This window comes from Taudactylus pleione, unplaced genomic scaffold, assembly GCF_031769625.1.
Source record: "Taudactylus pleione unplaced genomic scaffold, aTauple2 ptg001187l, whole genome shotgun sequence".
Taxonomy (NCBI): domain Eukaryota; kingdom Metazoa; phylum Chordata; class Amphibia; order Anura; family Myobatrachidae; genus Taudactylus; species Taudactylus pleione.
The window spans coordinates 682,571-703,222 of record NW_028285588.1 but is presented as its reverse complement, the minus strand read 5'-3'; the positions used below and the strand labels follow the sequence as shown (position 1 = coordinate 703,222).

Below are 20,652 nucleotides of genomic sequence, written 5' to 3'. Positions count from 1 at the left end.
CTTTCATGCTTTGTTAAAAGTGATCCACGGCAATAAAGCAATTGTATTTTTGCCGGCTGGTGAAATCAGGCAGGTGTGAGATAGCCCTTAGGGGTTGAATTGCCTATGAAAGGTGCAGGCATTTTTAACAGTCATTTCAAGGGTCATTCTTTAAGGGGATTGGTGGATACTAAAGCAGTCATAAAATGTTTGCCTCTCCAGACTATCTTGCATATAGCATGTTGGTTATCAGTGTGGACATTTGCTAAATACTACAGGAGACCAAGTGATCCAGACAAGGTCAGGTTTCTCTGAGCAACCAGCAGGTATGTGGTTGCCTGAGCACCAGCTGTTGCTAGCTGGCAAGCCTCCCAATGAACAAAGAGTAGTTTGTAGGAATCTATGACCTATAAACTTTATTTGTTTTAGGGAATGTAATTACCATCTAGCAACATCCCACCCAATACTCTGACATAAGATACTTTGTATTGCATCTTCCTTCTTTTATAATTTTATGCAGGACCTCCACGAAATAGGAAAAACACTGGGGAACTGCACCTAAGAACCCCAAGAGTTAATGCAGCTACTTTTCATCTAAAGTTTGAGTTTCACACCCACATCAGACTACTCCTCTTCTTCTGTTAAAAAAACCCTCCAAAAACTAGAAGAGAAACAAAATTGCCTATCTTATTTTACTTTTAACGTCTATGGACATGTGATGCCTTCATATCATATTTAATGATTATTTTATCATTCCTTTTTTCTCATGGTGCACTGGTTTCATGTCAATTAATTGAATTCTCATAATAATCTCTTTATAAACAGCTTCTGTTTGATGTTCCTTTGACTCTATCTGTTCCTGTTATTACATTTCTCCCCTCTCATTTCTCTACACATTCCAGGGATAGCATTGCCATCAGTAAGCTTTTGAAAAACTGCTCCAGGGAAGCTGCTGTTGGTGGGCATGCGCGTGACCTCTGAGGATTAGACCTGCGGTACTGCACATACGTGGCTTCAATGTTAGTGTTGGCAGGGATGTGATGACAAAATGTCTCTTTCCCTGCCTTCAGCGGTAATCGGGAGGCTTGCTAACTAAGCCCAAGTTGCTGATCAAGTTGCTAGGTGACAATTCTATTCCCTAGAACAAAACATTTTTTTCAAATAATAGATGCACGTAAATTAGTGTAGTTGCCAGTATAATTTGAGGGCTGATTGAAAAGTAACGCAACTGATTTTTTTTTTATTCAGAACCAGATGACTCCACAGGATTTGAACATTTTTCTTTTTCAAAGTAGCGTCCTTCACATTCAATACATTATTTGCAGCGTTTTTCAACAATGATTCAAAGCCGTGCAGTGTACTGTTTTGTGACATCACTTAGTGTTACAGCTGTGGCATTTTACACTTCATCATCTGTTGAGAACTTCTTTCCGTGCAGTTATTTTTGCAGGGTTGGGAATGCCCAGAAATCACAGGGCGCTAAGTCCTATATGGAGGGTGTTCCAGTGCTGTCTCTTAATTTCAGTCAGTGCTGCCAATGCAACAGCAGTAACATGTGGTCGGGCATTGTCTTGGAGCAATAACTACTGTTTCTACAGCAAATGTGGTCTTTTCTTCCTCATGGCTCCAAGCAAATGGGTTTTTAGTACGTTAGCATAATTGTCTGTCCACGGGTAAGCCAGTGCTGTAGGATCATACCATGCGCATCAAAGAACAGCAGAAGCATGACTTTACACCCCGAAGGTATCACACAGAATTTTTTGGGTGGAGGTGAATTGGCGTGTTTCCATAACCTGGACTGTTGTTTGGATTCCGGATCATAATGACGAATCCATGATTCCTTACTCGTCACAATCGATGTGATTCAACTAGTCATTGCATCTGCTCTTATGTTAGATGTCTGGGTACCCACCTGACACACACGTGATGCATTTTCAGTTCTTTGTCACAATATGCTGAACCCGTTGGAATGAGATGCTAAGTGAAGCCGAAAGTTTGCATAAAGTTATCCGTCTGTCATTTTGCAGCATTTTCGCAGCTTTGACAATGTTGATATCTGTAACCACGGTGGATAGTCTCCCAGAATGCACTTCATCAGTCACTTGTGTATTACCCTCTTTGAAGTGCTTCCACCACCAAAATACTGCATCACGGCTAATTGTTTCTCCACCGTATGCTTTCCGTAACATTTCCTGAGATTCATTTGCGCTTTTTCCAACTTTAACACAAAATTCAATCACACATCTCTGATGTAATCTCACAGACACCTTTTCCTCGTCTGCCATGACAAAACGTATGAAGATCTTGTACCAACTGTGACCAAATAAACATGACTACGGCAGTCCAACCGCAAGTTCAGACACATCAATGTATGAGCTTCACAATAACCAGCATAGCGTTACCACTAGGGATGTGCAGGCTCGGATAGGTTCGAGTTTGCACGTTGAGTTCGGATTTTTCCCTCCAAAACAACGGAACTCAGAAAGAGGCAAAACGTCATCTTACATGGACGAACATCATCATTCCTGGACAAAAATCCAGGAATGATGATGTTCGTCCATGTAAGATGACGTTTTGCCTCTTTCTGAGTTCCGTTTTTTTGGAGGGAAAAATCCGAACTCAACGTGCAAACTCGAACCTATCCGAGCCTGCACATCCCTAGTTACCACGTCTACCTATGGTAGAGAAAAACAGAGACAGTCTCATTACTTTTCAGTCTGCTCTCGTACAAAATATAACTGGTATAGATGATAGGGGGGAGGGGGCTTGGACTGCACACCCTAATTTCAAACATAATAAGAGGTGCTACCATGCTGATACTTGTAGTACAATGCAGGGAACAAAGAATACAGGTTAACGCTCATTACTAAGAACAATGATAGTCAAAATAATCCTGATAAACTCTACAATTAACATGGAGTATAAGTGAGGTTCTTAGTACATATTTGGCCAAAGATGTTTGCGCATCCATCACGTGAAGATGAGCCCCATCAGATGGGTCTCTTATAAATATGTATACAGCAATGTAAGAACCTGTGCTCATTAAAAATACCTAAGGTGTTGGCACTAGATTGTAGTAATGTGCGAATACGAAAAGTAGCTAATGTGTTAGTGAGAAGTGATTTATAAATGGAAGTAAAATACATTTGTGTGTAGATAAACAATTACCAAATATTGCCAGAATAATCTGATAATGCACAATACACAGTATACCAAATACTGGAGAAATGGTTAAGTATAACAGTATAACAATGTACAAAATAGAATAAGGCAAAATACCAAACAGATCTGAGGTCAGGGCGGGCAAACATCTTTGTCAAATAATGAGCGGAGGTCATAACATGAGAGCAGATAAATAACACAGTATTCTAGAGCTGGGAAGCGCAACAGGCTGAAGCTACCACTGGCAATGAGGCTGAGCCCTCATTGACTATTTATACCACAGTAATCTAATGAGAGACTGCCCACACGGGATGGGTACGGGATGTTGGTGCTCTGGTTCCTGGCAGTCAAAATTCCGATGCCGGCATCTTGGCAGGGATAGGATACAGACACCTGTCGGTCGGTATCCTAACCCATCCCTCTCCCTAACCCTCCCTCCTCTGTGCCTAAACCTAACCTCCCCCCTTAGTGCCGAAACCTTACTGCCTCCCTCCTGCACCCTAAACTTAACCCTCCCCCTTTAGTGCCTAACCCTAACCCTCCCCCTAGTGCCTAACCCAATCCCCTAACTCTCCCCCTAACCGCGCTACTCACCTTTGGGATGCCAGCAGTCATGATGCCGGTGCTGGAAATCTGACAGGTGTCGGCAGTCTGGCGCCGATATTCTAAGCGCCAGCATCATGCATGCTGGGATATTGACTGCATTCCCCACACAGGATTTTGTAGTGAGAATCAGTGTCCAGCCATAACAGCTTCATTGCATAATAATAGGCATCCCTCTCGCTCCACAACTGTCCAGGCTCAGTAATGATAAGTGGCAGCTTATTGTGTATAAGCCACCATATTCTAACAGGGTATACCCAGTCTGCATAGGTGTGTAGCTTATTTAAACTCAATTTTCTATCCATTTATGTTTGAAGCTACAGTATAACTAATTTGAGTTGGGTATACATCCATTTTGGTGGTGTACCATATACCTTCCTTACTGCGCATGTCTACCAAAACTCATCCATATCTAGATTTACATGCGTATCTTAGACTTGAAGATCCCTCACATAGAAATAAAAATGGAGGGAAAGAAATGATGGGTTGAATACACATACGTGTGGCACGTACCCTGCATATGTGATGTAAATAGACTTTGCTGCATCCCCTTAGGAGGCGTATCTTTTACAGGTACTGGAAGGCTAATGTACAGATATGTAATGATGATGATAATGACGATCAGCTGCAATATCACATCCACAACCAAAAATGTATCTGCACTGGAATCTAGATCAATTCCCCTCTCATTATTTATTAACCACTTAACTGACGAATTTTGTTTCCAAAAACCGCTCGTTTTTTTTATGACTGAATAAAGGCCCTCATTCAGAGCCGTACGCTCTGAGCAGAGCGCACGCTCTGAATGAGGGCCGGGCTCCATGAAAATGGAGCGTCCTCCTGGACGCTCGTATAGCTGTGGGTCACCACCCACAGGCTATACGAGCGTGCATTTTGATGGCCGCGATGGTCGTGACCATCGCGACCATCGAAATTGCGAGCCGGAGCCTGCGGTTGAGGTTTTCAACCGCAAGCTCCGGAGTGATTTTGGCTCTATCAGAGCCAAAATCACTCCCACTGACATCACTAGTGATGTCAGTGGGCCGGCTTCTGACGGGAGGCGTTCCCGTGGGAACGCCCCCGTCAGGGAGGCACGCCCCCGGCACGCCCACCAAAGGGGGCGTGCTGTCAATCAACATCGACAGCACGCCCCCTTTGATCAGACACAACGAGCGAAGGACTTTCCTTCGCTCGTCGCGTCTGGCGCATGCGCACGACGGAGCTCCCTCCGTCGTGCGCATGCTCAGTCCAGAACATCGACCCACTTGCGAGCGGACAGCCGCTCGCGAGTGGGTCTGAATCAGGCCCAAAGTCAAGAACATCTTTTTAAGACTTATCCAACACGATTTTATTATCTATTTTTATTTTTTTTCTAAACACAGTATACCATAATATTAGCAAAACCTATGGAATATTGTAGTGATGGTTATTGACAGCTGTACCATTGATGATGGCCCCAACTGATGTCAAGGAAACATCGATGACTGCACTTTCAAACAATCGATGATTATCTATCGATGGGGCAACCATCGATAAAAATCATCACTTGTTTTAGACCGCAGCCACCGATGTTTCCTTAACGTCAGTTCTGGCTGCCATCGATGGTACAGTATCGGTGACCATCAACAATGGCACAAAAACTTGTTATTGGTCATAGACCATTGATAGTTTTGGAAACCATCGATGGTCAGTGGCAATCCTTTGTATACTGTATAGTATACCAGCCCTAATCGGAGGCCCTGTATCGAGTCTTGATCGATACAGGACCGCCATAATCAAAACAAAATTGCCTATAACACCAATATAAAAATATATACTATGTGTGTGTGTGTGTGTGTGTGTGTGTGTGTATATATATATATATATATATATATATATACACACACACACAGGCAGGGCTCTGGACTGGTGTATATATCCATGGGTGGGAGGGTGAGTGGGAGGGACACCGTGGGACCCATATCCAGGGGCTAGAGCAGCTGCTGCCTGCTGGTGGATGAAGGGGAGGGGGAAGGAGGCCGGACAGCTGCCCGACGGCTGCTCCGTGCACTCTCCAGCCGCCGGGTGTGTGCAAAAGGGTGGAGGATTTGCCCGGCCTCGGCGGCTGCGCTATCTACACGGCGGCGGGGGGAGGTTTTACCTTTAGCCGCACTGTCTCTAGCTAGGCGGCGGGAGAGGAGGATTTGCCCGATGGCTGCTCCTTTTCCTCTGGCGCTGGGTGTGGGTGCTGCCGGGGTAAGGCTCAGAGTGTGGGTGGCACATGGGGGAGGATTTGCCCGGCGGCTGCACTGTCTATTCAGCCGCCGGGCTGCCACTATCGCTACAGCGGCGGAGGGGGGAGGAGGTGTTATCTTACCCGGGCTGTCTCTAGCTGGTGGCGGAGAGAGGAGGCTCTGCGCGGCTGCTGCTTTGTCCTGGAGCACCGCGGGCTGTAGTCTGATGTGCCCGGCGGCTGCTCCGTCTCCTATACAGCCGCCGTGCTAAGGGGAGGGGGGGGGGCGAAACGGGGCTGCCAAAGCACTGCTTCCAGTAGTGAACGGCATAGGGGTAATGATCTAAGGGAGCAGAGCAGGGGCGGATTGGGATGGAAAACCAGCCCGGGAAATCTGCGGTAGCAGCCTTAATTGGGGCGGGTCAGTTGTGGGGGTGGGGTCTGTGGGTATGCAGTCGGGAAGCCAGCTGACGTAATCCCAACAGCCGGCTTCCCGACTGCTGTATCCCGGCGTGGGATAAATGACCGGCGTCTATATCTAGACGCCTGTCATTTTCCCGACGCCGGGAGACCGGCGCCCGGCATCCCGATCGAAGGGACGCCGGGCGCCGTGAGCGGACAGCCGCGGGGGGGGGAGGGTTAGGTTTAGAGCACCCGGGGGGGACTTAGGGTTAGGCACCCCCCCGGGAGGGTTAGAGTTAGGCTAGGGGGAGGGAGGGTTAGGGTTAGGCTAGGGGGAGGGAGGGTTAGGGATAGGCACCATCGGGGGGGACTTAGGTTTAGGCAGCGGGAAAGGGGGGGTTAGGGTTAGGCACTTGGGGGGGGAGGTTAGGGTTAGGCACCCCTAAGGAGGGTTAGGTTAGTATATACTTACCTTAGGGACGATCGGGATTTCCAGCGCTGTCGGGCTTCCGCTGCCGGGATCTCTGCATTTGTCGAGCTGTCACTGCTGAGAATCGAATTGCCGGCCATGCGGCCGGCGGTATTTCATACTGATTCCGGTCTGTGAAGGGAGGAGAATAATTCCATCCAGGGGCGGTGCTAGGGTGTTTGGCACCCTCCTGCAAACTATTACATTTGCACCCTTCCTTCCAGTTTACTACAAAGTGACAGTGCGCACGGTACACAAAGGGGCGTGGTCTCACAGGGGGCGTGGTCACACAATAGTTTCCCCAATTCAAATGAAACCACACAGTAGCACAACCTTATTCACATTACACCGCACATAGTGCCCATGATTCACATTACACCACATAGTAGTATCCCCTATTCCCATTACGGCAGTAGTGCCCCTTATACACAATGCCCATAGTAGTGCCCCTTTTGCAATGTTAATAGTAGTGCCCCTTACGCAATGTCAACAATAGTAGTGCCCCTTACGCAGTGCCCCCAGTAGTAATGCCCCTTACGCAGTGCCCCCAGTAGTAATGCCCCTTACGGAGTGCCCCCAGTAGTAATGCCCCTTACACTTAAAGTCACAGACACACACACCACAATACTATACTTACCTGAAGCCCCGCTCCTGCGTCCGCCACTGTCTAACTACTGCGTCCATGGGCTGGGCAATATGGGAGAGATGTCATGACGTCTCTCCCTTCACCCACTGCGGAAGCAGGAAGGCGGAGCTCAGGAGTGGGCTCCGGCTGCCACTTCAGGGAAGGAGCTGCTGGGCACCTGCTGGTAACAAAATCCCGGGAAATGGAGTAGGCAGCGCGGCGCCTCCCCAGGCCGCCGCTTCCCTGCAGCACAGGGCTGGATGGTTACATTGCGCCGGCCATGGTCCTAACCCTCCCAAACCGCAGTCTACAACTAACTCCATTAGTGCCTAAACCTAATCTATCACCCCCCCCTCACAGCCTAAATCTAACCCTCCCCTTAGTGCCTACCGCTAACTCTCCCCCTAACCCTAGTACTTACCTCCAGTATTCTAATACGTGTTGGGATTCCAGCGACGGCATTCTGACTGCAGGAATCCCAACAGTCGGGAATATGACCACATCAATAATAAATAATAATAAATAATATATTTAATATTTTGAATTAAATATACACTGTATATATTTCATTTAAAATATTAAATATATTATTTATTAAATGAATACACATACATATATTACCTTATTAAATAGATATATTATAAACATTTAAAATGAAACACTTACCTTTTTTTCTGCAACTATTTGTTTCTTCTGTTTTCTCCACTCCTTATCAATTTCTCCTCTTCAGCTGGACGCCATCAGCACTGGAGACTGCCTTTATTCAGATAGCCAGGCCAGGTGGGGAGGGGAGGAGAGCCAGGCCAGGTGGGGGGGGAACAAGGTCAGGTGGGGGGAGGAGCCAGGTCAGGTGAGGAGGAGAGGAAAGCCAGGTCAGGTGGGGAGGGGGGGAGCCAGGTCAGGTGGGGAGGGGGGGGGGAGCCAGGTCAGGTGGGGAGGGGGGGGAGCCAGGTCAAGTGGGGAGGGGGGGATCCAGTTCAGGTGAGGAGGAGAGGAAAGCCAGGTCAGGTGGGGAGGGGGGGGGGCCAGGTCAAGTGGGGAGGGGGGGGATCCAGTTCAGGTGAGGAGGAGAGGAAAGCCAGGTCAGGTGGGGAGGGGGGAGGGAGAGCCAAGTCAAGTGGGGAGGGGGTGGGGAGCCAGGTCAGGTGAGGAGGAGAGGAAAGCCAGGTCAGGTGGGGAGGGGGGGAGAGCCAGGTAAGGTGGGGGAGCCAGGTGAGGAGGAGAGGAAAGCCAGGTCAGGTGGGGAGGGGGGGGATCCAGTTCAGGTGAGGAGGAGAGGAAAGCCAGGTCAGGTGGAGAGGGGGGGGGGAGTGCCAGGTCAGGTGGGGAGGGGGGAGGGAGAGCCAAGTCAAGTGGGGAGGGGGTGGGGAGCCAGGTCAGGTGAGGAGGAGAGGAAAGCCAGGTCAGGTGGGGAGGGGGGGAGAGCCAGGTAAGGTGGGGGAGCCAGGTGAGGAAGAGAGGAAAGCCATGTCAGGTGGGGATGGGGGGGGAGAGCCAGGTCAAGTGGGGAGGGGGGGGGAGAGAGCCAGGTCAGGTGGGGAGGGGAGACAGCCAGGTCAGGTGGGGAGGGGAGACAGCCAGGTCAGGTGGGGAGGAGAAAAGAGCCAGGTCAGGTTTTGAGGGGGAAAAGAGGGGTCTCTGGAGGGAGGAGGTCCGGGTCACTGGCCTGATTCGCGGTTTTAAAAAAGGGGCGGGGCCAAATGTCGGGAGGGCGGGACTTAGCTGTGGGCGGCGGGCGGCAGCTCCGGTACAAGAATGCCTGGCAGGTCAGTGCAAACTCTTGTGTAATCCTGTGCTGTCTGCTGCAAGGCAGATTGCTGCAGACTCAGAGAAGCCAGACGCTGAAGAGGGGGCGGGCCGCAGATGGCATCTAGGCGGAGCCCTCAGTGGTGACTGATGGGCTCCGCAAGGGCTTATGGGGGGAGCTGCTGCTGGGCATGCGCAGTAGCTCCCCCGGCGGCCATTTTGTTTGTTTACTGTATTGAGCTGCCCATCGGAGCCAAGCACCGATCGCGCCAGCACGGCCACTGGCAGTTCAGCAGGGGTGAGTGAAGGAAGGGCAGCGGCCACTAAAGGGAACACAAGGGCCGGCCCAGCGGGAACCGGCCCGGTGTCCCGGCGGCCCAATCCGCCCCTGGAGCAGAGGGACGGGGAGGTCCCTCTGAGATGGGCGGCTTTCCAGCAAGCCGCCCACAGGGCGTTTCTGACTGGTCGTATCAGATACGACCATGTCAGGGAAAGCCCAGTCTGGTATGGTCATATCTGATACGACCATGCCAGGCAAGTGGCTAATCATCTAAGGGGAGGTGCTCCAGAGAATAGGTAATACATCACCACACAGCGAAAATAAGTAAGTATTATCATACAGGGCACTTATATTATATAATACATATCATTGCAGAATTTCATATAGGGTTCTGGTATTGATATTCACATTAAAATGTAACTTTTTCCATTTTGATATATCTAAAAGTGTTTGATTTTCTTTTCAATAAAAACAGTTTGTGTAAAATGTAACTTTTATTATTATTAAATTATAAACAAGGCAAAATATAATTCTAAAAATGTGATGGCTGTTGTCCAAATGGACACTAAATACTGTGATTTAAAATTATGACTGTAGTTGTTCACAATATTATTTACTGTGTCTTTATCTTTGTAATTTCATTATCAGTCAGTTTCTCATTTCATGTACTAAGGTATTATTGAATAATAAATATAGTATCTCTATTATTGCCTGCCGCATCTTATAATAAAGTATATGTAAATTCTAAGAATAACACTTCATGGCAATAGGTAATACCTCATTTTCTATATAGCGGACAAATTACATATCCCTCAAAGCTGTTAGCATTTATTCCTGATACACCGCAATGTTCTTCCTTATATATATATATAAAGAATATATCTCTAATTAATTCCTTAGAGGTAAGTATTACAACTATGGCCCATATTCAATTTGGAGCGAAAAGCCGAGATCGGCAAAAAAGTTTCGCCGATGACGTCATTTCGCCAGGTGAAAAGTATCGCCGTAATCAATTTCAAAGACGTTCCTAGGCAGAAAGTCAATGCAATGTAATAGGCGAAAAAGTTTCACCTATGAATAGCAGGCAGAAAAAAGTGCAGAATTGCGGTTTTGGGGTGCAACGTTGCGGGAACCCCCGTGCAGCCTTAAGACAGTCCCACAAAGGTAAACTGTGTCAAAAAATGTTTAAAAAAGACTCAAGTACAGCCCAAAAAATGACTTTCAATTTGGGGGCGAAAAAAAAACAAAGTTGGGGGACAAAGTTAAAAACTAGCGAAATAGACACCAGGGGGGTCCCCAAGTATGGCCCAGGTGTTTTTTGGATTGCAGGTGCTTGCGGCAGGTGGATTTTTCATGTTTTTGTAAACAACACTTTAGCAACTTTTAAATATGCTAGCACCCATTTTCAGGTACCGTAAATTTGCTGAAACTAGTTATTTTAGACATAAAAACAGCTAAATGCTATTATTCACCACTTCTGCAAAAACGCTATGTAGCACCTATTTAGACCATTTAAAGTGGCCAAATACCTTCAGCAGCGCTATTCGGGGGTACCCATAGTGATCCCCAATGTCAGTGCATCTTTTGGGGGGGTGTCAGGCTGATTTCCCCAAATATGATAGGACTTTTCGCCCGTTTCAGTTTCGCCGGGTGCCGTTTTCGCGTCCTTTCTAATTGAATACAGGGATAAGCGGGGACGCACGTGATACTTTTTCGGCTGCAACACACGCAATGTAGGCGGAAAGTCCGGCAGGCAAAAAAGTATTGCGGGTGCGAAATATATTGAATACGGGCCTATATCATGTTATCAAGGGCTCACTCTCAGCTAAATGTGATCATAATCATAATCAAGGGGTTCTCCCTCTTAAGCCACATGTAGCTGTATATCAACTCTGCAGGATATATATATTCTTTTATATATAGGACACTGTTTCTATAAGGATTCTCATTATCATACCCTTGTCAGAATTATAACTCATCACTGACATAAAAAGTATCCACAGTTATTGTTTATTATAGATGTAATTACAATGTCCTGCCATTTATTATCACAAGCCACGTGTAACTTCTGTGTAATGTTATTCTGATTATGAATCCATGTTACCATTTCAATATTTCATTGTGTCAATCATAGAACTTCGAGTCAGATTTAGAGCTCAATTGTTGCTAAGTTGTTCAAATAAATTGCTGGTGTCCTATTTTCTCAAACAACTCAGCTTAGTATTATATTTCCTAGGTTGAGAGCTCCGTTGTTAGATAAACTTATACACTTTCTGCTGCCCTTGTGCTATTTCTCTTATAATGTGCAGCTTAAGAACATCCGCATGAAAGAGTAATTCCCACTTCCTATATTAACCGGGGAATGCATTAGAGTGATAACCACTTATCAATTATGCAGATGTAGTCTAACATGAGAGCAGTAAGAAGTATACAACACTAAAATTTTTGCTAGTTTCTCCGCAGTTAACACTGTCTGCATCATGAGGTGATAGCAACTTTTGGTATTACTAGCAGGGTAACATAACATGAAGTACAGCGTGAGGCGTGTGACTCAGGGCCTGCTTCAGAGCCGGACGCTCTGACCAGAGCGCTCGCTCTGAATCAGGGCCGGCCTACCTAAAATTGGTGCGGCCTCCTGGCCACTCGCATAGCTGTGGGTGACCACCCACAGCTTATGCGAGCGTCCATCAGGCTTGCGACGAGACCCTGCGGGAGGGTCTCGCTGCCGCAAGCCCTGGAGTGCTTTTGGCTCTATCAGAGCCAAAAGCACTCCCACTGACATCACTAGTGATGTCAGTGGGGCCGGACACAGACGGTAGGCGTTCCCATGGGAACGCCTCCGTCTGGGCAGCCACGCCCCCGGCACGCCCATCAAAGGGGGCGTGCTGTCAATCACCATCGACAGCATGCCCCCTTTGGTGCGAGACCCCGAGCGACGGCTTCCCTGTCGCTCGCTGGGTCTCGCGCATGCGCACGACGGAGCAGCCTCCGTCGTGCGCATGCGCATTTGGGTACCTTCGACCCGCTTGCGAGCGTCCTGCGCTCGGGAGCGGGTCTGAATGAGACCCTCAGTGTGAACCGCACTGATGCGGATATAACAATCTGTATAGTCCGGTATATGTCACAAGGTAATAGACACTGTTATACATTAGACAACATAGCGATTCACAGTCTATTAAAAAGGGAGACACCAAAAGTGTGTCCTCCCTAGCTTGACGCGCGCTTCGCCAGTAGCTTACTCATAAACAAAAACTTCCGGAGCTTAGGCTATAGATGTCATTGCCTAATAGAAGCCTATAGGCTTCTTACCACAGACGGGGGACACTGGGTGAGTCTCAGTGTCCCCCGCGGTGGGCGCATGCGCTGGCCGATGGCTACGCATGTGCTGAAGGACTCCTGGGTCATAAACATGAAAGTCTTCATACCACATAGCACAGCTCTTATCGGAAGAGCTGTCCTTTTAATTGCAATTCTTCATGTATATGGCGTTAACATATGGCGCTATGCATGCGGTCAGTGGCAAGATGCATCGCATTAAAAATGTGATGAGTGATGTACCCCACCTCTAATACCTGGTATTTCCAGTATAATTGCACACATGACCTACAATGTTTTCTTGTTTGCGACAGGATTTGCGGAGAGATGAAGCTGCAGAACCAGAGATTGATATTGACGATCTTTTGGACCTTTCATTGGAGGAGCAAAAAACTAGACTTCAGGTACCAAGCCGAAAATCTATAATTCTAAATTTAGTATATAGTTTATATAATTAAATATTTCCTTTTTGCTAGTATTTTGCAGTACAAATAGTTGGCAAAATAGATTTTTTAAAAAAAACTTTTTTATTGAAATATTGTCACAAAACAAAATAACAGTAGAAAATATGGTCATTACTTAGGAGAGGGCATAAATAAAATCACTTACAGACAAACAAAATGAGATAATTATATGAAAGGTATATCGCACAGAATATAGAGGAGAACAAAAGTCGAGTCTCAGTGAAGATCTGGGAGTTAGCACGAGCAGTTTAAGTATTATGGTTGAAAGGAAAGCACAACTATACTAAATACAATATTACTGACTAAATAAAACACAATATAACAAAATACAACCACCGCACCATGGAAGCAACTACCATCTCAACTGGAGAAATGAGGTATAGTCAGAATGAAAGCCCACGAGAGAGAAGCTCTAAATGATAACCATGAGGTAAGTTGAAAACATTTCCTTAACAATTCCTTAGTCTGAGGGGACCAAAAAGGTATCTACGTGGTCTTTATTGTTTTCTGAGTGACTTTAGTTCAGTCCATCATGAACAGCAATGATAGCCGTGAGAGTAGCAGGAATATACTAGGAACTGCAAGTTCAATCCAAAGAGGTAAAATGTTTTTTCTTTGCAGCTACTACCATTTTGGACAGCAATAATTTAGTACTCAGTGACAGCCTCTGAGTGTACTGTGGACTTTAGTTACATAACAAATTGCTTGTAGATAAGGGAATAGAGGTATAAGTGGGCTTGGGTATTTACCTTGAAGATGAGAATGCGAGAGACAGCTAAAACTACGTTCCTGTAGAAATTGGTATACATATTTGAGACCTCCATTGGAAGGATTGTCCACCTTGAAAGTCAGGATTACTATAAAGCGGCAAAAACACAAAGAGAAGATTTGTAAAAAGTTTCCAATTAGCACATATGCTGTGCCAAAGTGTGTGCACGTTGTAGTGATTAGAAAATTGTCCCTAAACAGGACCGGAAAATGAGCAACAGGACTGTGTGATAAAGAAATCAAATTAACATTAGGGCTAAATGCCTGTTCCTCAGAGAAAGATGTGTAAACATTGGCACCCCCAATCTAGTCCATCAAAATTCTATAGATTGTGGCTAAGGTGTAACTCCTAAGACAAGACAAATTCACACCCCCTAATTTGGGAGGTTGTTTCAATTAATATAATAAAATTCTAAGGGGTCAGTCTTCTACCTGAATAAGGGGATTGACCACCTCCAGGAAGAAGGTAATTATGTAGTGTGCATGACTGTGTAATAATGGGTTAAATCATTTGGTGTGTGTGTACTGTCTGTCACAACCAGGGTTTCTCGGCATGGCGGTCGGCGGGTAATACCTGTGAGGACGCTATGGCGAGGGGCATCTGGCGGTGGTGCTGGTGCCTGGCGGGGTGCATTGGCTGTGCGTGGTCCTATGCGGGCATGTTGTCACTCTGGGCTGGTTAGGCCTGGCGGTGCTTCCGTTCCGTTTCGGCATGGGCGCCGCCATCTTGCCTCTGGCCATGTGACCTAATCGCCCTATCCTGGTGTGTCACGTGCTCTCTCTCTGACCTGTCACGATAGAGCACTTGGTATTTAAGGGAGTTCAGAGCTTCCCTTCATTGCCAGTGCAACGTGTTTCTCAGTGGAAGCTGAGAGAGAGTTCCTGTGCTCGTACACCTGTCTTTGGAATCCCTGTCTAAGCATGCTTCACCAAACCTGCTCCAACCCCGCTGGATTCCCCTGCCTCCTCCATTTACCTCTCCCTTGCCTGAGTACCTGAGTCTCCTGTACCGTGCACCTTGCCTACACTTGCATTACCACTGGATACTATTTCTTCAGCCTGCACTTCACTTCAACCTCAAAACCAGGAATACTGGACTGTCTCCTGTCTGTCACTACCTGGACTTTTTCCCATTGCCTCACTACAGTTCCAAGAGAACCTCAGTACTATCTGGACTTTTGTGTTGCCATATTCATGTCTACTAAACCACTCATTAAAAGTTCCACATTTTCCTTTAAGTCTGCTTCAGTGTCTGCTCCTAATACCACCCTTGGTCCACAACAAAACCAGAACCTCACAGTTTGCACTGGCCCCATGGACCCGGCCCTGGGAAGGCTGTCTGGAGTGGATTTATTCCGGTGCATCGCAGGCCGTTTGGAAAACCTGGAAGCTATGCAGCACCAAATGGCTCAGTTCCTGCAAGAAATTACTAAATGACAGGATAATTTGCAAACCTCTTTATCCACTCCTAGTGTAACAGTGGTTACACCGGCTTCTGTGTCTGAAAATACAGGTTACAGGGCATCCCCCGGTTACACCTGCCTATGCCAAGTAAATTTGATGGCAACCCCAAGCTTTGTCGGGGGTTCCTGAATCAGTGTGATATACACTTCACCTTACAGCCTGATAATTTTCCCACTGCAAGAACAAAAGTGGCCTGCATTGTGTTGCTGTTGCACGGCTCAGCCTTGGATTGGGCTTCCCCACTCTGGGAGCGTTCAGATTCTCTACTATACCAACTTTCTAACATCATTCAGGAGGATTTTTGATGAGCCTGGACGTACTGTATCAGCCTCATCTAGCATTATGACACTGAAACAAGGAACCCGTCCTGTCAGCCAGTATGCCGTACAGTTTCAGATTTTAGCATCAGAGCTCAAATGGAATATGGAAGCCCTCATCTCAGCCTTTTGGCACGGGCTTTCCGATCGACTGAAGGATGATCTGGTCACCCGTGAGCTTCCTACTAATCTGGACGATATGATTCCTCTCTGTAATAAGATCGATCTACGCTTCGGAGAACGTTAGTCTGAGAAGCATAGAATCGACCGGCAAAGGTCATTTATCCTCCCTCTACTACCGTCCATCCCCTCCTTCTATAGATGAAGAGCCTATGCAGGTGAATCATGCCCATTTCTCCAAAGAGGAACGTCAGAGAAGAAAATTAAAAAAACCTCTGTCTGTACTGTGGAGACTCGAGTCACCTGGTGGCCTCCTGTTCCCGTAAATCGGGAAACGCCCATTCCTAACTGACCCTGGGGACATCAAGTTAGGAGTAATGAGCCCGTACCCAAATTCTAAAGATTTTGTGTTGACCTTAGCCATAGATTTCAAGTCAAAACCTATCTTTGTTGCTGCTTTACTGGATTCTGGAGCAGCCGGAAACTTCATGACTTCCAGCTTAGTTGACAAACTACGGATGCCTTGTTCTTCCCTCGATCACTCGATTTCCCTGACCACTGTAGATGGACGGCCTCTGGCAAACGGAGTTGTCACCAAGGAAACTCAGCCAGTACTGGTCCGTATTGGAGCACTGCATTCTGAGTCTCTAAAATTCTTAGTGATACCTGAGGCCTCCCAAGAAATCATTTTAGGGCTACCTGGTTATGCCAGCACAATCCCAGGATAGATTGGTGCTCAATGCAAATTCTTTCATGGGGGGCTGACTATCAGAAATCCTGTCTTTCCAAGATACGACCTGTGAGGAGAACAGTCTCGTTAGTACCTCCAGCAATTCCCAAGGAGTATCAAATGTTTACTGACGTCTTTTATGGACAGTCAAATGTCTTACCTCCTCACAGAGAATGGGATTGTCCAATTGATTTGTTGCCTGACAAGATGCCTCCTCGTGGTCGCACCTATCCTCTATCCTTGCCAGAGACAAAGCCATGTCTGAATACATACAGGAGAATTTGGAGAAAGGGTTCATGTGTCCTTCCACCTCTCCTGCCGGAGCTGGGTTATTTTTCGTTGCCAAGAAGGATGGTGGGTTAAGACCATGCATAGACTACTGGGGCCTTAACGATATAACGGTCAAGAACCGATACCCGCTTCCATCAATCACAGAGTTATTCGAGTCAAAGGATCCGTCATATTCTCTAAATTAGATCTACGAGGGGCCTATAATCTCATTCGTATCCGTGCAGGTGATGAATGGAAGACCGCTTTTAATACCAGAGATGGACATTTTGAATACCTCGTGATGCTCTTTGGATTGTGCAATGCCCCTGCTGTCTTTCAAGGCTTTGTTAATGAAATTTTCCGGGATTTAGTATATGTTTCTGTAAGGGACGGTTCTAGGGGTGGGCTAACAGGGCCGTCGCCCGAAGCGCCGCTCCCTAGAGGGCGCCGTCTAGTCCCAATAAAAAAAAGACGGTCTCTAAAATACATCTTTATTAAAGTATTGGCGGCGGATTAGGATGCTGGGCCGGTCCCTTTATTCCTTTTAATGGCCAGCAGCTGCCCTATACACACACCTCCGTTCCTGCTGGCTGCCATGATCGGAGCTTAGCTCCGATCGGGCAGCATTATAGCCTCTGCACATGAGCAGCCAGGAGCTCAGCTCAGTGACAGTGAGGATATAGAAAATACGGCCAACGGGGGAGCTGCGGAGCCCGTCAGTCACCACTGACGGCTCCACCTCCAGACCATCCTCCCCTGCCTCCAGGACCTCCAACCATCTCCGTCTGCTTTGCACTGCAGTGCACTGAACTCTGCATCAACAAGCAGCCTGCACGGCAGGCTAGACAGGAGGACTGAAGGTAGAAAACTAGATTATACTGGGATGGATATATGCAAATAACGCCAGTGTGGTAGATTGTCTGTGTCTGAATCATAACACCCTTATCAATACAAACCATTTCCTCCAGCACTTATGGGGTGAACATCAATCCTGCTCTCTACCCCTACCCCTCACAGCTCCAAACAATTCCCACACCCCCCCTCACCAATAATGTCCCTTATCCTGCACTCTTCTTACAGAAACAATCACCACCACCCCACCGCACCCCCCCAGTCACACACACACACACACACACACACACACACTCTTTCCTGTTCTATCCTTACAGCTACAAACACTTCCCCCATCCACAGCACTCTCAACCCCCCCCCCCCCCAAACAGAACAGGTCCCCTTTCTAGCTCTCTCCTCACAGCTCCAAACACCCCATCCGCAGCACCCCTTACCCCACACAGCTCCAAACACTCCCCTATATATATATATATATATATATATGTATATATATAAAATATGATATACAGACCCTCCAACATGACCGGGTACAATTGTAAACTAGGTGGAAAGTGCAGAAGCAGAACAATTTATATGGGTGGAACGGGTCATGTTGGAGGGTAGGGAATCTAAGCATATATAATATACTATTGTATACCGCCCCCCCCCCCCCCCCCCCCCTCATCAGACCCTGTCCCCTCAAGAGATCTACCCCCATTAGGGCTGCTACCAGAAATGTTCGCGGCTGATTTTTCCCTATTGCCGCTATTCCCAACCCACAACCCCATTGTGCCTTTCTTCACACACTGCTCGGTATAGGTTGCCTGTCACTTCTTAAAAAAATTGTCATTTTTTTTTTTTTTCTTTGGAGGGGGGGGGGGGGGCGCAACTGGAAACGTTCGCCCTGAGCTCCACAATGTCTAGAACCGGCCCTGGTTTCAGTAGTCGTCTATTTGGATGATATATTGGTTTTCTCGTCTTCTCTAGAAGAACATCATAAACATGTGAAGGAAGTGCTGTCCTGACTGAGGGAGGATCACCTCTACTGCAAACTGGAGAAATGTGTCTTTGGTGTACCCAGTGTGCCATTCCTTGGTTATGTCAGCTCTGGCTCCTGTCTAGAAATGGACCCCAAAAAGGTTCAGGCGATTCTGGATTGGTCTCGACCTCAAACTTTGAAAGCCATCCAGATACTGCTCGGATTTGCCAACTACTACAGACGCTTCATCAAGGGATTTTCGTCTTTGATGGCCCCCATCACGGCTCTGACCCGTAAAGGCGCTTGTGGCCGGAGGCCGACCACACGTGATTAAAATGGCTGCCAAGGCATTGAGGGGATTAATGCACATGGTTTATAATAAACTGTATTAAAGTATATATGTATTGCTGTAATGCACTGCAACTGATCTGCAATGCATTAGTGCATGCAGCAACGTATATTTAATAGGCTATGCACTATATGGTTTAAATGTATGTTTTAAGTGAAAATGCACTTTTTGTATGACATGACCAGCCTCTGTGGCTGCAGGAAACTAGATGCTAATTGTCATTCCCTTAGCAGGAGGTCTGATGAATAGGCTTGACTGGGATTTCTCTGTGTAAAGGTGTGAATGGTGTCATATAGCCAAACACTTCAGTTACAGAACTTCCTTTGAAAATACAATCTGTTTTTAAGAACCTTTTGGATGTCACTGAATGTGTTAAGGTTGGGATAAATGGTCTGATTGGTGTACAAGACCAACTGTGGGTGGATTTCACCATGCTGTATTATGTGTTCTGACTATATATACAGGGCCTGTGAGCCTCTGTTTTATGGTACAACCCTGTAACTTCTTTGAGGAGAAGAACTGCTTGATAAGATTTTGTGTATGCGATGTACCCCTTCATCCAGAAGGACGAGTCTTCTTCAAGACTTTGAGCAATAAATATCTTGCCTGACTTCAATTGTATCTCAATCCTGCGACCATCAGAATTGCACCAAACGCTATTCCATTCTCCGGCTGTTCTGGGTAAGAGCTCCGTGTCTCCAAGTTCAAGCTCTCTGCCAAACTACCATGCAGACCTGGTCCATTGCGAGAGATCAGGAGGAATCAGCCGACACCAATCAGGGGGTGTGGCCGCAGCTAGTCAAACACATACGCAGCAGAAGCGGTTCCAGGTGCCGAGGCAGGAGCCTGAAGCTAATGTAAAAAGCGGTTCCAAACGCCGATGGTAGAGTTTGGTGGTGGCAGCATCGTTAAACGCCCATGGTGCAGTGGGTGGAGTCAGTGACAGGCGGTCACTGACTGTGAGTGGGATTTTGAAAGCGCTAACCCGTGACCAGGGCCGGCCTAGGCGAAAGGCGTCCGGTCACAGCGCTAATCCTGCTCTATGGTCACCTGAGGCAGAGACAGCCTTCCAGCTTTTGAAACAAGCTTTTATTTTAGCCCCAGTTCTAAGACAACCAGACCTGGATAGACCCTTTTTATTGGAGGTTGATGCATCATGAGAGACAGTGGGAGCCATCCTATCCCAGCGTTATGAAGACAACCGAGTTCACCCATGTGGGTTTCTTTCCTAGAAATTTTCTCCTGCTGAGAAGAACTATGCTATAGGAGAACAGGAACTCTTGGCAGTAAAGTTGGTGCTAAAAGAGTGGAGATACCTGCTGTAAGGGACTAAGGCCCTGATTCAGAGCCGGACGCTCTGACAGAGCGCTCGCTCTGAATCAGGGCCGTCCTTCTCTTTTTTTTACAGCGGCCCCCTGGCCGCTCGCATAGCTGTGGGTGACCACCCACAGTTATAGCAAGCGGCCAAAAAGATGGTCGCGATGGTTAAGACCATCGCGACCATCGGGCTTGCGATGAGACCCTTGTGGTAGGGTCTCGTTGCCACAAGCCCTGGAGTGCTTTCGGC

The 20,652-nt window shown here is 47.2% G+C and overlaps 1 protein-coding gene across 1 annotated transcript in view; it reads left to right on the top strand.

Annotated features, from left to right (window-relative positions):
- The window catches only part of LOC148451057 (protein phosphatase 1 regulatory subunit 14B-like), a 45,942-nt gene that overhangs the window by 15,241 nt on the left and 10,049 nt on the right, over nucleotides 1-20,652 (top strand). The window contains exon 2 of the mRNA XM_088462336.1: nucleotides 13,108-13,197. Within this exon, the coding sequence (XP_088318462.1) occupies nucleotides 13,108-13,197 (90 nt within the window). The remainder of the gene's footprint in view (nucleotides 1-13,107; nucleotides 13,198-20,652) is intronic.